Source organism: Empidonax traillii, unplaced genomic scaffold, assembly GCF_003031625.1.
Source record: "Empidonax traillii isolate 1590-97213 ecotype Southwest subspecies unplaced genomic scaffold, ASM303162v1 scaffold785:size696563, whole genome shotgun sequence".
In the NCBI taxonomy this organism is placed as follows: Eukaryota; Metazoa; Chordata; class Aves; order Passeriformes; family Tyrannidae; genus Empidonax; species Empidonax traillii.
Window position 1 is genome coordinate 310,164 of NW_020955978.1, and position 15,187 is coordinate 325,350.

Below are 15,187 nucleotides of genomic sequence, written 5' to 3' on the forward strand. Positions count from 1 at the left end.
GGGGGGGCTGCCAGCTGCCCGCCGAGTGGCGGCCGCTCAGCGAGGGCTGCCGGGCCGAGCTGGCCGCGATCATCGTCTACGCGCGGGTGCTGGCGCTGCACCCCGACCCCTACGGCGCCTACAACTACCTGCCCTGGCAGAGGGACCCCCCCGGCGGCCCCCAGCAGGGAGCGGGGGGGCTCTTTTACTCGGCCGAGATCGAGCTGCTGTGCGACCAGGCGTGGGGCAGCATGCTGGAGGTGCCCGCCGGCTCCCGCCTCAACCTCACCGGCCTCGGCTACTTCTCCTGCCACTCGCACACAGTCATGCAGGGCTACGCTTATTTCTTCTTCCTCCGGTGAGTCCCGGGATAGGGGGGTGCGGGGAAGGGGGTGGGATGCCGTATCCCGGCTCCAGGGCATCTGTCCGGTCGGGGAGATGCGCGCCCGCCCCTGCCCGCAAGGTTCTCTCTGCCCCGCTGTCGCTCCCCTCGCAAGCGCCTGCTGGTTTGCGCTTCCACCTACAGTTTCATTGGGGAAAAAAAAAACCCCGAAACTCCAAAAGTCCATAATATTCCAGTATTGCCGGGCAGCAGATGCACGGGGAGCTGCTGTTGAGTAGGTCCTGGATGCTGCTGCTTTTGTTTTTGCGGCGGGACGGTCACGGAGCTGGAGGGAGGCCAGCTCCGAAGTTTGGCACCGGAGAGTAAAACCCATCCCCAAATACTCACCCGATAGCTTTCCATCTACTCTCCCGAGTCCCAGCCAAACCCTGACTTTGGGCTCATCGAAAGACTAAGAAAATAAACCACAATGTTGGAACAGAGCCATCACCGTGACCTTTCAATACAAGAGCTTTTGCGAAATACTACTCGGTGGCTTGTTTTGAAATAGTCGGTGTATTCTTACACTGGGTGCGTACTGAAACTCATTTTGATGCTGTCTAGTCTGTAGTAATATCTTTAAACACATTTTAAAGAAGTTATTTACTGATTGTTTGAAGGAGTACTTAAACTCTGGGATCAAGGGCAAATTGATGCAAATTCAGTAGGAGCTATGGCTCAAAATACAGATTTGCCTCCTTTATGGGGTTTCACTGGTGTCTGCAGGGTGGTAGCAGCCTGTTAGTTCATTCCTGCTGCTGCCTGATCCAGTCTCCATGGTGGAAATTGCCATCTTGGAGACTTAAGTGCCAGGAGACCTGAGAGTCACTTGTCAGCTAAAAGTCTGTGTGACTTTGGTGGCACTTGTTGAGCCAGGCTGAAGTATGGTGGGTGATTTCTGCAGGAGAGAAGGTGCTGTTCATTCTCACAGTGCAACTTGTGTTTCAGAATGGATGAGAACTACATCCTCCTGCCGCACGGAGTCAACTTCCAGGAGGCAATTTTCCCTGACACCCAGGAGAACAGAAGGATGTTTGCCAGCCTTTTCCAGTTTTCGAACTGCTCGCAGGCACAGCACGTGCTGAGCTTCTCCAGTGACTGGGAGATTCAAGAGGATAACCGGGTAAGGGATTTATTTGCTCTCCAGTGTTTGTTTTCTAAGTGGGCCACAGGCATTTCCATGTCCTTTGTGAACATATGTATACAAATGTAGAGCAGCAGGTCCCTCATTTTCCTGTTCCTTGGGTTGCGGTATCACTGGCAAAGGTAACACACTGGTGGGAAGATATTAAACTCTGTTTTCAAAGCTGGCCTCTGTGTTAGCTCTTTAGCTTCCCAGGGACTTGTGCAAAGCTTAGTATCAACTTGCTCATGAGCAATAGGTTGAAAACCAGTATTGTTTGCAATCCTGTCCTACTGCACCCAGATCATTCCTGGGTTTGCTGTCTCTAGACCCCATTCTTTAACTTCAGCTGAAATGTTCAAGAGCAGAGCTTCGCTCTTGTACTTCTGTGTTCATCTCATATAGTGAGAGCAGGGCCTGGATCACAACAAACTGTAAGGGATTATTCTTGCCTGACTCCACATAGCAGCATAAACATCTACTGAACTAATTGCCCTGTCTTTGTAGCAGCTGGGCGAAAAGAGACTCTTGAGGGCACATTTATTCTGAGCCATGAGGGCACAGTTCATCTGAGTGATGCCAGCACTTACTTCTGAACAAGCTGAAAGAAATCTCTCTCCTTTCAAGGGAGGCCACAGCAAGTAGTGCACCCCCTGGGCAATCCTCCCTGAAGAAAGTATGGAAAGTCCAATGATGCCCACTATTAGTGGCTTCTGAGCTCTTTTATGGGACTATAGTGTGTGTAATAAATGCAGGATTTTAATAAATACTTATTTGGCAGAAAGCAGCAACTTGTTGTTATGTGTGTGCATGTTCTGGATGTGCACGTACTTTTGAAGAATTGGTACTTGGAGAGCTGGTTTAGTGCCAAACCTTGTTTTGTGGTTTCCCCTGGTAGCTGGGAACATGATAAGCATCTCTTCAGGTCAGGATGGACAGGACAGGTGTCATCGCTTGTGTCTTCCGTGGATTCACCCAGGGCACAGTGTTTATGTATGGCAGCAGATGCACAAGTGGCTTGTTTGGGAGATGGATGGAGGGAGTTCAGTGGCTGTCTGAGCCCTTTCCTTTCACCAGCTGGCTGAATGCCAACATACAAAGTTTGAGCTGCTGTGTGGCCATCTGGCTGGTGACACAGCCCCTCTCCTTGGGATGCCCCGTGAGTGAGTGTTTTCTCACTGCTGATATTTTGGGGAGGGAGTGGGAAACAGTGCTGTTCAACTATATATTTGGGGACTGCAGCAGGAATTGATGTTTAAGAGAAAATTAGTCATCTTACAATTAGATTTCAGAGCTGTAACCCTGGCTGGGGAAGAAGGGGGAGGCGGAGAGCCCTGGTCCCAGCCCTACCTCCTCTATGCCAGCCCCCAGGCTCCTCAGTGCCCCAAGCAACAGATTTGGCAAGTAAAAGTGCTGCTGCTGCCAAATCCACAGATTTTTCTCCAGGGGAGCAAAGTGGCATTGGGGGAACCACCAGATACAACTGCCAGTGCCTGATTGTGATGCCTCTGCACTGTTTATTTAGTCGTGCTGAGCTCATTGTAGGGGACCTTGATGGGTTGGTGCTCGTTTATGCCAGTAGTGACTCTCGCCAGTCAGATTTAATGGAAATCACAAGGCAGAAGCCCCCAGGGTAAGTTGGGGCAACCCTGAGCACATGTATCAAAAGTGCATTTCAGCTGTTGCTCTCTTTGACCCTGCAGCTGTGACCAGACCGGGGGTGGGGATTAGAGCTGCTGGTCCTACAGACCGGGGCCAGGGACTTTGCATGCTCCAACACCCACCCTTCCAGGGAATAAATTCAGCACAACTGATGGACACTTTGTCTCCCCTTCGCAATGAAAAGTAAAAGCTTCCTCTGCACCAGTTAAAAATAGTTCAGGCTGACTGTGCTCCCATTCAGCTCCTGCATCTGTGTTTGCCCAGCCGAGCGCCGGCTCCTGGTGCCTGCGTGCCCCAGCCTGGGAAGGGGATGACATTTCTGGCTTCTGTGATATTAGGAATTTGTTCCCCAGATCTTCCCAGTGCAGGTGTCCATGCCCAGGGTGCTTCTCTCTTTGGTGTTTTGCTTCTCTCTCTGCCTTGTTACATCCAGCGGTGGCTTTCCCAGTTGGCACCGTGTCTACTCACAACCCAACACAGTGTGAACTATTTCCATTTCCAAATGTGCTTAGCTGAGCTGCCCCATGGTGGCTCCTAAGCTGAAATCTGTGGCATGTGCCAGCTTCATGGCACAGAAAGTGAGCATAATTAAGAGCATTATTCTTTAAGTTTTTTGAAAAGGAGGCTCTTTGGGAGCCTGGGCACATCCGAAGAGGGGTTCTGTGATGGTGTCAAGTTATGGAGAGCTTGGACAGAGAGGGAAGGGTCTTCTGATGAGGCTCACGCTACAGTGAGGAGTCAGGGACCTCACCAGCTGTGGTGTACTGACAAAAAATATTAGTTAAAATATGTCATGGATGTTTTGTGCAGTCGGAGAGAAGAGATGGAAATGTTGAGATCCTCAGAGCAGAAGGAAGCTGAAATGAAGGTCTCATTTCCAGAGTTAGTAGGTAGGGTCCTGTCTGTGAGTCTTGGAACAGTGGCATGCAGAGACATCTTAAAAAGCAGCTCTGTCAAAAACCAGTGGGCCCGAGTAGGTCTGGATGAAATCTCCTGTTTACAGCTGGGTCCCATACTCTGAAAGACTTTTTGAATCCCTGTATTTGCTTATGGCCCTGTGCCCTGGTGTTGATATATTTCTGGGGTGGTCATTTCAAAGGAGGCTTCAACTCTGTGCAGTTGCAACGAATAATTCATGTTTGTAGCTCTGGAGTGCTCAGCCAGGATGTGGGAGAGCCCTATGATGGATGAGTGTCTTTGCCTCGTGTGATGCTGTTCCCAGCAAAAGGTCCCTTCTGCAGGGTGTTCCTGAGCTGATCACAGAGCAGGTGACCCACAGTTGACCACTGACATGCTGTCCTCCTGCTGGCCCTCTTCTCTCTGCTGTGCTCCTTGTTGCAGTTAGCCTTGTCGGGGTTATCCCAATGGGTGAAAGGAGGAAAATCCTGACAGCTCTTTTTCTTCCTTCCAACAAACGTGTCTGATGGTGCAAAAGAGAGCAAAGAGACGTGCAGGAAGTTTTTGATGCACTGGGATGTGCCACCTGCCTTCTCCCTCACAGGCAAACCCTTCCAGTTTTCGGAAAGCCCCATGGCATGTGGTGAAAGGAGGCCAGACCCGAGGCACATCTCACTGGGGATAATACATTCCTCATCCTGAGCCTGCTGCTCTTGCTGGAAGCTAATTGCAGCTGCCTTTTTAAGCCCCTTGTAGTCTGGGCTGAGGGCCAGATGCTGCTTTCCACAGTTTTCCAATAACCCCACAACCTCATAAATTCACTCAGGTGCTTGTTACGGCCACTCCAGAGAGCAACGATAGCTCCTGCTGTCATTTCTTTTGACACTTGCATTTTGGCTTTGGCGTTTGCAGAAGCAATAATTAACTGAGCTCCATCTTGACTTTTATCTCAGCTCCTTAGTGATCTTTGCAGGCCTCCTACTTTACTCCATCTCATTGCTGTAGTGATTTCTACAAGATTGTTGCTTAAACATGAAGGTCCCACCAGGCTTGGGGTTGGAGTTGAGTTTGTAATGAGTGGCTGCAACTTCTTGCAGAGTGAGGGCTCCTTGCAGCACATTGAAAGTATCTGAATATCAGGTTTGTTTCGATCCTAGAGCTGAATTTCATGAAGGTGATAACAATAACATAGGAAACACTTTTTCTTCCCTTTTGGGATTACAGTTTTAGATGTTTTTTCCCACCTCTGACCCCAGGAGAAATGCATTACTCACCGATCCAGGGAACCTTGCAGACAGCAGTTTTTATTAAGATGCTTTTATTAAAGAAAGGAATAATTAAGCAGCAATAAAAACCTAACTAAAATTCTTAAAAATTCCATGTTTTATCCTGTATCTCCTGTCAATCCCTGAGGAAAGGCCTGCAGATGTATCAAGGGATTTGTGAAATGTGACAGTGGCCGTGCCAGGCTGTCCTGTGCCTGCCAGTGTGCAGATTCTGGGTCACCCCTGCCTCAGGAAACCACCCCAGACATCCCTTTATCTTTTCCCCCCTGATTCCCTCAGTATTCCTAACATTTCTCACAAACCCCTGCATGCCACCCAGTTATTCTCTTGTGCAGCTGGCAGTGCTGGTGTTTCATTGCTGGTACTTTTAGTGAGCAGCCTTGTGACCTTTTCTTGCTCTAAAGGAGCCCACGTGGTCAGTGGATGGAGAGGGAGAATGGGAAAATCCCAAAGGACCAGGTGGCATCTGCATATTCCAATATCTCTTTCTCACAACAAACTTTTCACATGGCTGAAGTGATAAAGGATATTCTTTTACACACAGGGGATTGATTTCTGCTTGCTCAAGCTTGGGGGGTGGGAACCCTCCTTGTTGTTTTTATCTCTCACAGTGCCTGCTGCTAAAGCTGGGGATGATGCAGCAGGTTGGGATTGAAATCTTGCCCCCCCCGAGGAGTTTTTCATGCACGTCTAGGGGCTGTAATTTCTCCTCTTGACTTGGCCTTCTGCAGAGTTGTGTGATCTCATAAAGAAGACCTGGTTACCCTGCCTGCACAGGAAAGATTACACCAAAGTCATTTGAGGTGTGGTGTCAATAAGAGCTATAGAAGTGTGTAATACCATTTGTAAATATTTATTATTCAGGGGAGCTTTAACTCCTGGTTTTATCAACAGGTTGACAGAGAAATGTGGTCTTTTGGTCTCCTCTTTTATTCATGCAAGAGCATTGCAAAATGACCCCAACTGCATCATAACAAGAGAATAATGGCAGTGTCCAACCAGTCATGAGCAACAGTGAGAGCCCTAGCACCGAGATAAAGCCCATGGAAATTAAGGAACCCAATAAATTCAGTTAAGCTCAGTGAGATTGCAGGGGGAGATTATACTTTTTATTAAGTTTCTCTCCGTGCATTGACTTGTCTCCTCTCAAGGAACAGAGTCACAATCATGCTGTTACCTCAATTGATTTAGATGAAAGGATGTGCCTTATGAGAGACCTCCAGAGCTTTATCTGGGTAATAATAGAGCTTTTATGAGAGTAGTCGGTGTCCCAAATAAAAAGCAAGGTAATTACTGGGTTAGCCTGGCAGTCTGCAAAAATCTGCTCAGCATCTTTGAGCCTGGATCTCTTCTTAGGTGGCACTTTGGCTGCTGTAACAACCTGATGACCTGACTGGGACACTTGCAAGGTTTTGGAGTAGCTGAAGAGGGAACTGGGTGAGAAAAGCAATTGCATAAATGGCCTTGGTATTACATGCAAAGCAAAAACTAAATTAAATGGCATTCTTCCTCTGAGGAAGCAGAGGAAATAGTTTCAGAACTACTTGTGTCTCAGCAACAACCACGTGGGTCGGATCCTTGAGTCCATCTGTAGGCAGCAACACATTTGCTTGGTATTGGTCTTAACCTGTCTCTTCCCTGATGCTCTCACCACCAGGTGAATTCTAGTGGGTCTCATTCAGTGACACTTCACAGCACATTTTTTGCCCTGCCATTTGTTGGAGGGGTTGTTTCTCTGTCAGCCTAACAGCGTGATAGAAAGTGCCGTTGCTTCTGGGTTGTTTTCACAGTGATTTGCAGCGCTTTTGTTTTCCTCTCAGAAACCCACCCAGATCGTACCCCCTCCCTACGATCTGTGCTTAATTAGTACATGTAAGCAATATTAGGTGAAATGGAGAACTGCTGACAAGTGTCTGGGACAAGGGAAGACCACGAGACAGTTGATACATTTGGGTAACATCCTCAAGAGTCTTTTGGCATGGAAATGGCATTGACTCATTTCCAAATCTTCCCGCCCAGGCTGTGGTAGGGGATTCTTAGAGTTCTGATTGGCATCTCCCTATCAGTTTCCTGCCTTCCCACGTGCACACAGGCTGATAAAATGCAGAATAAAAGATCACAAAGAAATACACAATAGTCTTATCCACGGGATTTTTCCATTGCATATGGCCTTTATCATATTTACAGCACAGAGAAGGTGTTCTGAGCAGCCCTTCCCTGGAGGAAAATGGGGAAATATCTCTGTTTTTTGGTTGTCTCTTATAGGCACCTTATTTCTGCTGGGGGGTATGTTGGCTGATTGCCATACACAATGCAGGAGGGATGACCTGATGTAGCATGGGAGCCTTGAATTTGATCTCGTTTATGAACAGTCAGAATTCGGGGTTGAAAAAGGAGCTTTTCCCCCCCCAGCTGAACTCTTGTCCCCACTGGCAGCCAAGACTGGTGGGGGACTGCTGAGATGCACCCTCCTGGTACCAACACAGGTACAGGATGATGTGAGGGGAGCCCCAAATAGTGTCACAGCCCCTGGTGCACCCCTGGTGCACGTGTCTGGACCGACTTTCTGCCTATCAAGTAGTGCAGATTACTGCAAAGCACAGCTCTCTCTGACTATGTCTCAGGCACATCCAAGTACATAATATCCTTAAAAATATCCGGTTTCCAGCCCGCCAAGCAAGGAAATGCCTGGACAGCCAGGGCTATGTGTGTGTGTGTACACTGCTGCCTCCTCTGAAGGGCGAAGCAGCAATCTTTCCAGGAATTGGCAGTGAATGGAGACCCACATGGCTCCAGGCTGCTTTTAATTATCCAGAGTCACACTCTAATGAAGTTCTGCCAGATGCACTAAATCATTCCACATTTCGTGGCACAACGCTATCTGCTGCTGTACATGAACTTGGTGGTGAACAGGCATCTGACCCCAGCCCCAGGACACCTTTCTGGCTCTCTGTGTGGTTTCCTGCACTGCCACAGGGGTGGGAAACTGCTGGTGGCCACAGAGGCAGCTGGTAGTTGTGTGCTGAGCGCTGCACATTGAGAGACACAAAGGCTGTTTGGAGGGATGCTCCAAACATCCTTGGAGTTTCCAGCCCAGATGTGGTTGAAAGAGGTGCAGTGGTGCTGCTGAACACAAATCCTGCTGCAGTGCTTGCTTAGCTCAATTAAGAGGTTTTTTTTTTGGGGATTCCCTGACCTTTAGAAGCCTCTTAGCCAGGGGCCAAGGCACTGTGTAGGTAGGAGAGGTGGTGGTGACATTGAGATGGTCACATTCCCTCTGCTTTAGCACAGAAGTGGCTGAGGTGGGAGATACCTCCTTCTGGGGAGGGCACTGGAAAGTTTGAAGCCCACCCTGGGCATCCCCATCTAAGGTGGGCTGGGAATTGCAGCGTTGTAGTGAGAGGTGGATTTCTCAGTCATACCCTCTGGAGATAACACTGTCATGGGAAAAGCAGCAACAGGAAGACATGAGGAGACTGACTCCAGTCCACTGTCTCCTTCTCTGCAAGAGTGATAGCTCTGCTTTTCTCCCTCCTGTTCACAGCCTGCCCAGTGTGGGAAAGTGAGAGGGGGCATCCTACCACACATAGACTGGGAAAGGTGAAAGAACTGTCTGGCAGGGAGAGGCAGCTGGTGTGGACCTGGGCTGTGAAATGAAGCACAACACGTGCTTGAAAGTGCTTGTGTCCATGGCCAAATCACCTTCCTCAGCACAGGTTTGGGTACTGAAGGTGCTCCCCAGATATCTGGGACCTGACCTCCAAGGGGAAGAGTTGAGGCTGGTGTTCTTGTAAGGTGGACATATTAATATTATTAACCTGAGGCAAAAAGAAAATGTCCAGGGTTAAGAAGAAGATCATGGGTATTTTTTGATCCAGTCATGCTCCAGTATTCAGACTTGTCTCACGATGTTTCAGTCTCAGAGAGTGGAGGTACTAACTCAGTCTGGGAGCTACAGGAAGATGCTTAAATATGACTCCTGACATCCTGCTCAGAGTAACCCATTGGGACTATTTCAGTGCTTTTGACTGGGTTGGGAACAGGAGGGGGAAGCAAACATCTGAGCTGGCTACATGTGGCTCTTCACTGTTTGGATTTTCCCAGACCTTGGTTCAGGCCAGCTGTTTTGGGGAATACATTCAGAGTGAGTCTCAGGCAAGTTTTCTGGTCCAAAATCAACCAAAATTAATGAGGGAGGTCCCTAAATTTTGATGCACATGCTTATCCTACAGGCATGGTAGGCAGATCTAGCCTTTGGTTTAGTTCCTGGCTCCATCTGACCTTGAATCCAGGGACAAGTCTTTTCTTTTAACTTCTCTCTCTCTGCTGACCCACCTGTGAGATAGATACAGAAAAAGATGGAGCAGAACATTTATTAAAATCAACAGCCACCAAAATCCATCTGGCAGCTGGCAGACAGGGCACCTGTAATGCTGCCTCTAACCAGATCAGCCACTGCGGCTTGAAGGGAGATGAGATCTTTTAATCTGGGGCGTATTTTCTCCCAGCCTATGCATTTTGATGTTTATTTTCACAAATGACAAGCCAAGTTGGCTCTGAGGCAGCAGGAGTTCGAGTCCCTAATGTAAGCTGCAGACAGAGCCTTTTAAAATCTGTCCTGCCTCTGCCAGCCAAGTGCCTTTCCAAATTCCCCCGGAGAAGTGTCCTTGCCCTGTTGAGCTCGGCCAGAAGCAGCCTTGAGGTGCCAGGCTTGGCTTTGCCACTGGCCCTGGGAGCACACAGCCCCTTGCAGCATCTGACGTGAAGTGACAAACCAGAGTGGCTGGTTTCGAGGCACTGGGAACATACGGTTTTGGTGGACCAATTGCAGCTGTTTGCTGCTCAAATCATTGCAGGTGCCTCTGGCAGCTGATGCAGTGACTACCTCCTTTTGCTGCCCCAATCTGTGGGCTTCTTTTGGAAGAAGGCTGCTACCACTGTTAGCCAAGTTATCTGTGAAATGAATGACAGTAGGGAAAAATACACTGAGGGAGAAGCAAGTTTCCATGAAATTCTATAGCACAAAGGGAAATTAATACGACCAGAAAGCCGGGTCTGAATTTCTGCCCAAGAAACTCAGGAGCAAGCAAGCAAAAAAAATACTTCCTGAGATCTAAAAGCACTTAAAGGAACTTGTTCTGCAGTATTTTTGCATTTTCTAGATCAGTAGGGAACCAGTAGTTACTGCAAGAGGAATGTCAGTGCAGTGCTTTATACTGAGACAAGATGAGGGACTAAAATGCAATCTAGTATTTATGTACTGTTATTCTCAAAATGACCCATCCTTGTGACCATGCAGGGGAAGCAGGAGAACTATCTCCATTCTGCAGATGGCAACAGCAAAGCTGGTATCTTGGGCTCTGTATCCCAGTCCAGTGGAGACGATTCTCTTTGACCCAGGATTTATCTCCCCTGGGATTAGAAACAACTGTGTAAATTATTTTTCTGTCTGTAAACTTATTTGTCGAAAACCTGTGCCCTTCTCCTTCCCCTTCCGTGACTTCGAGCCCTATTGCACAGGGAGTGCTGTACTTTGTGTAAGGAGTTTTCTTCAGATGGGTGACACGTGAGCAACTGGGGTTTGGTTATTTATTCAAACAAAAGCATGTTGGTGCTATGAAGTCTGGCTTCCTTCTTCAGGTTGATGGTGACTTGTATCCTCTTCATTACCTCTAAATGCAATGAGTTTATTGCCTCCATTTGTCTTTGTTGTGCACCTGTTTCAGAGAACAATCATTTGTTTGGCTTGCTTTTTGTATTTCCAGAGCCTTTAGACAAGGTCTGAACACAACTGTGTTCTTCTGGATGTTTGTAATTAGATTTTTTTTATTGTGGAAAAAATTCAGTTAGTTGCTTAACTGGATGGTAGTTGGGGAGAGAAAAGAATGAAAGTCAAAGTGAAGGAACAGCTTGTACTGTTGGTGGCTCAGGATTGGAATAGAAATTCGGATGCTGTAAGTCCTAATTTCCCTTTACATGGGGAAAGAAGTCCTGTCTCAGAGCCTTTGAAGCAAGAACATAGCAGCCACATTCACTCAAAATCCTTCATTTTGCTGCAGAGTGGGAAAGCTTTTTTCCACCTTAAAAGCATCATCTTTGGGTGTGGAAGAAGAGGGATAATGAGGAAGGGGCTTAGCTACAGTGGCCATGAGGGACTTCTGCCAAATGCCTGCTCATACTTTAAAAGAGCTCCAAGGTCTGGGACGCCTGGGAGAGAATTTATTCATGAGCTTTAAAAGATGTCTTAAGTGAGAATCTCTGTGCACGTGACTTATCTGTGGGAAGGAAACTGACTTGGTCTGTAAGTACCGCTATTGGAGAAGCATCTGTAAGCAGAGACAAAGGAAAAATAACAGATTCAAATGAAAAAAAAATAAAATTAAAAGCTCAAGGAGATAGGAAATGAAGAACTAATCCACCAAAATATGTAGCCTAGTAATGTGGTGAAATCTCCATCATTTACAAGGCTTGGGTCAAGCTGGAAAATTGTGGTGGGTCTTTTAGTCAGAAGAAGACATTGCTCTTTTGCTGCCTGCCCCTGGACGAAGATCCATTGTATAGGTCATGACATGGCTCTGGGAAGGGGTATATAGGGTTTCAGAGCACCTTGTCCTTGTCCACTTGTTCCTCTTCAAACTGGATGTCTGTGCTGGCAAGGGTGACTTACTTTCTCTGGAGAGGGTTTATATCCCCCCTGCTGTGCCAAGCAGCTCCAGAAGGTACCAGGGGGCATCCAAAGCCCACATCCACCAATTGGATTAAAAAAGACAACTTGGAGGTGAATTTTTCTAAAAATCACTTGCAAGTTTCCTGAGCTCTTCAGAGAGCTACAGCCATGCTAGATGTGAATGCTGATGTGGGAAAAGACTGTGGACTGGAAACAAACACTTTTAAGAAGACCCTGGGGAAGGGCTGTTACCACCATCAGTGACTGGGATTCTGCCCTTTTAAACATTTTAGGCTCAGGCACGTTTTGTCTGAGTTCAGTGAACACTTCAAGCTCTGTCCCTTGAAATCCTAATTGAGCCTGTATTTTCTAAAGTCTTGATTTCAAAGGGCAAGGGAACAAATGTGATTCTTGGTTCTTTTCCCAAAGGTGCAGAATCATAGATTAAATGTGTCTTGGAAATGATACTTTATGCTCAAATCTTTCCCACTGTAATAAAAATGGCTTGAAATCACATCCAGTGACAAAAACCTCCTATATTTAACCCATGTCTAGAAGCAGCTGAACTACTGATGGGAAATGTCCTGATGCTTCCAAGTCACTGGCACTCTGGAGCCGCTGGAATGCATCCCGCTCCTTACAGACAGTCATTGCTCAAGAAACACATTGCAGATGTTGAGGATGTGAAGGAGCAGGCCCCTTCCATCACAGCATCAGGACAGAGAAGGGCTAAAAACAAAATCCCAGACTGGAGGCATCCCTGAGGCATTTGCCTGCCTGTTCTGTGTCTGGACTTCAGGATCGACCTCTGGTTCCTGCTCATTGTCAGAATTGTCTGGAACAGGAGAAGCCTCCTGTGGTCCCTGCTAACGAAGTGGTGTTTATCACGCTCTGGTAATTGCATTTGCTATGGTATTTACAGCATTTCCTATGTTTTGAAATGGAGAAATCTCAGGCTTGCCCAGGGCTAATTGTGTACTTTAACCTGCTCCTAAGCCCAGATGTATCTTTAAACATTAACATACACATTGGCAGCACCCTGGGTCGGCCTCAACACCAGAACTACTGAGCTGGGAACACGGCTATTGCAGTGTTAGTTTGCTCTCAGTTTTTATCAGGGACAGTATCCTTCCTCTTTTTCAGATTCTAAGAAAATTCCCTTCCCCTTCCCCTTCCCCTTCCCCTTCCCCTTCCCCTTCCCCTTCCCCTCCTCTTCTCATCACTTGTCACTGATGTCCCTCTGGAAACTGAGCTGTTGACCACTACTCTCTGGATGTGTCCATCCAAACAATTCCTTGTCCACTGAACAGTCTACCTGTCAAATCCATATCTCTCCACTTTAGAGAGAAGAATATTGTGGGGTACCGTACTGAAGGTTTTACAGAAGTTTGGATAGATGACATCTGTAGCTCTCCCTAGTCCAGACAATTCTCTTTGACTCAGGATTGATCCCCACTAGGATTAGGAAAAACTGCCTGAACACTTTCTGTTTGTAAACTTTTTTGTCTAAATCCTGTGCCCTTCCTATTCCATGACTTTCCAACCTAAATGATTCTGTGATTCTATGATTATATGACTAATTCCCTGATGAGCTGCAAATCTGCTTTCCTAAAATTCAGAGTCTTGATTTTACTCTTTGCCTGACACGTATCCTTCAGGTCTGAGAACTCCTCCAGTGCATGATCACTGCAGCCCAGTCTACCTCCAATCTTGACAACGCTGATTAGTTCCCTCAATTGGTGATCAACAGGCCCTGTATTGCATTCCCTCTGGTAGAGCTCTCTATTACCTCTCTTCAGAACTTATCCTCAATGGAATCTCCTGGACTCCAGTAGTCTGGCAGGGATACCTGCCTTTATGGAAGCAACTCATCTACCTGTCGCCTTTTGGGATTCCACAGGAGATGTGAAAGGTTAGGGAAACCTGCTGTTCAGCACTGAGATTCCACCTTCTCTAACCACAACTGGACCCCTCGCGGGCATTTCAGGGGGCACTACGTGTGACAGGGTGGGCAGCTGAATCAGACTTCATTTTATTTAATTATGAGAAATACCTTTTTAAATATGAGGACTGCCAACAGAAATCCCGCTTACAGAAAAGCCGGAGAAAACACATCTGTGTGTCCTTTGCTTTGCGACACTGATGCTTTCTCCAGGCATGAACTGATACTGAAGAGGCAGGTTAATGAGTGTGTGTCTCGTGGCACATAAAGCATGATGGGACATCAGTCCAAATGTTGAGACTGGTCCCTCCTGTGACCCGAGCTGTGCTTTCAGTGTCAGCTGCAGTTGGTGTTCCTGGCTCCTCTAGAGCAGCACAGTGATTTGGAAATCCTTGCCCAGCACAGTATGTGAGTGGAATGATCTGTGTTGCACCCTGTGCTCGGGGTAACCCTGCGAATAACTGGTTTCAGATTCTGCTTGTCTTTTGGGCAAAGACAATGTATTAGTTGCAGAAACAGAGCTCCTTTGAGCTCACATTGTGGTCTGGCCTTGGCCACATATATAAGTATGAACTTATTAGTGTCTAAAACGGATTGACGTGGTCCTGGATCATTTATGCTACACCACCCTGACCATGACTATAGCTCTGTCTCACTGTCTTCTTTTTCTGGATGTAGCAGTTCTTCTGGTTTAGATTCAGTGGATTCTGGAAAAGTCCAGAGCTTGAAACAAGCACTGCAGCATGTCTGGAGCCCTCCTTCCATATCTATTGCTGTGAGGAGCAGGTGGCTTGAATTTGACTGGAGCTTATGACACATTTTGTAGTCTTTATCTTCTAGCTTATAAAGCCTTTTGGATAAAATTTACTGAATGTATGTAAGATGCTGAGTTTTGTTTTGTGGATTTAAATACAACCTTATACATCGCTTTAAAGCAATTCCTTGTGTTTTGAAATTTTGAAACCTCTGCCCCCTTTTTTTTTTAAAAGCCTGTGGTCAATTACAGAGTGATTTCAAATGTGTAGATGAAATTAAAAGCATTTTTAAAAATGATGTTAGGAAAAGAAAAAAAAAAGAGGATACATATGTTATCAATACTCTGTCAAAATGGAACATTGTCTCTGACATAAAAAGACTCCAAAGCTTGCAGTAACAACTGAAATAATCTTTCTAATCCACTCAACATTGTTGGAACCGTCACGTAAGACAGCCTTTTTACAGGGGGCTATTTGAATTATTTCAACATTGA

General features: G+C 46.9%; 1 protein-coding gene across 1 annotated transcript in view; it reads left to right on the plus strand.

Moving 5' to 3' along the window:
* Nucleotides 1-8: 8 nt before the first annotated feature.
* Nucleotides 9-15,187, plus strand: part of CCDC3 (coiled-coil domain containing 3) — a gene marked incomplete at its 5' end in the record, with an annotated part of 37,202 nt that continues 22,023 nt past the window's right edge. Inside the window, 2 exons of the mRNA XM_027901444.1 lie at nucleotides 9-337; nucleotides 1,310-1,484. Coding sequence (XP_027757245.1) covers nucleotides 9-337; nucleotides 1,310-1,484 — 504 coding nt within the window. The remainder of the gene's footprint in view (nucleotides 338-1,309; nucleotides 1,485-15,187) is intronic.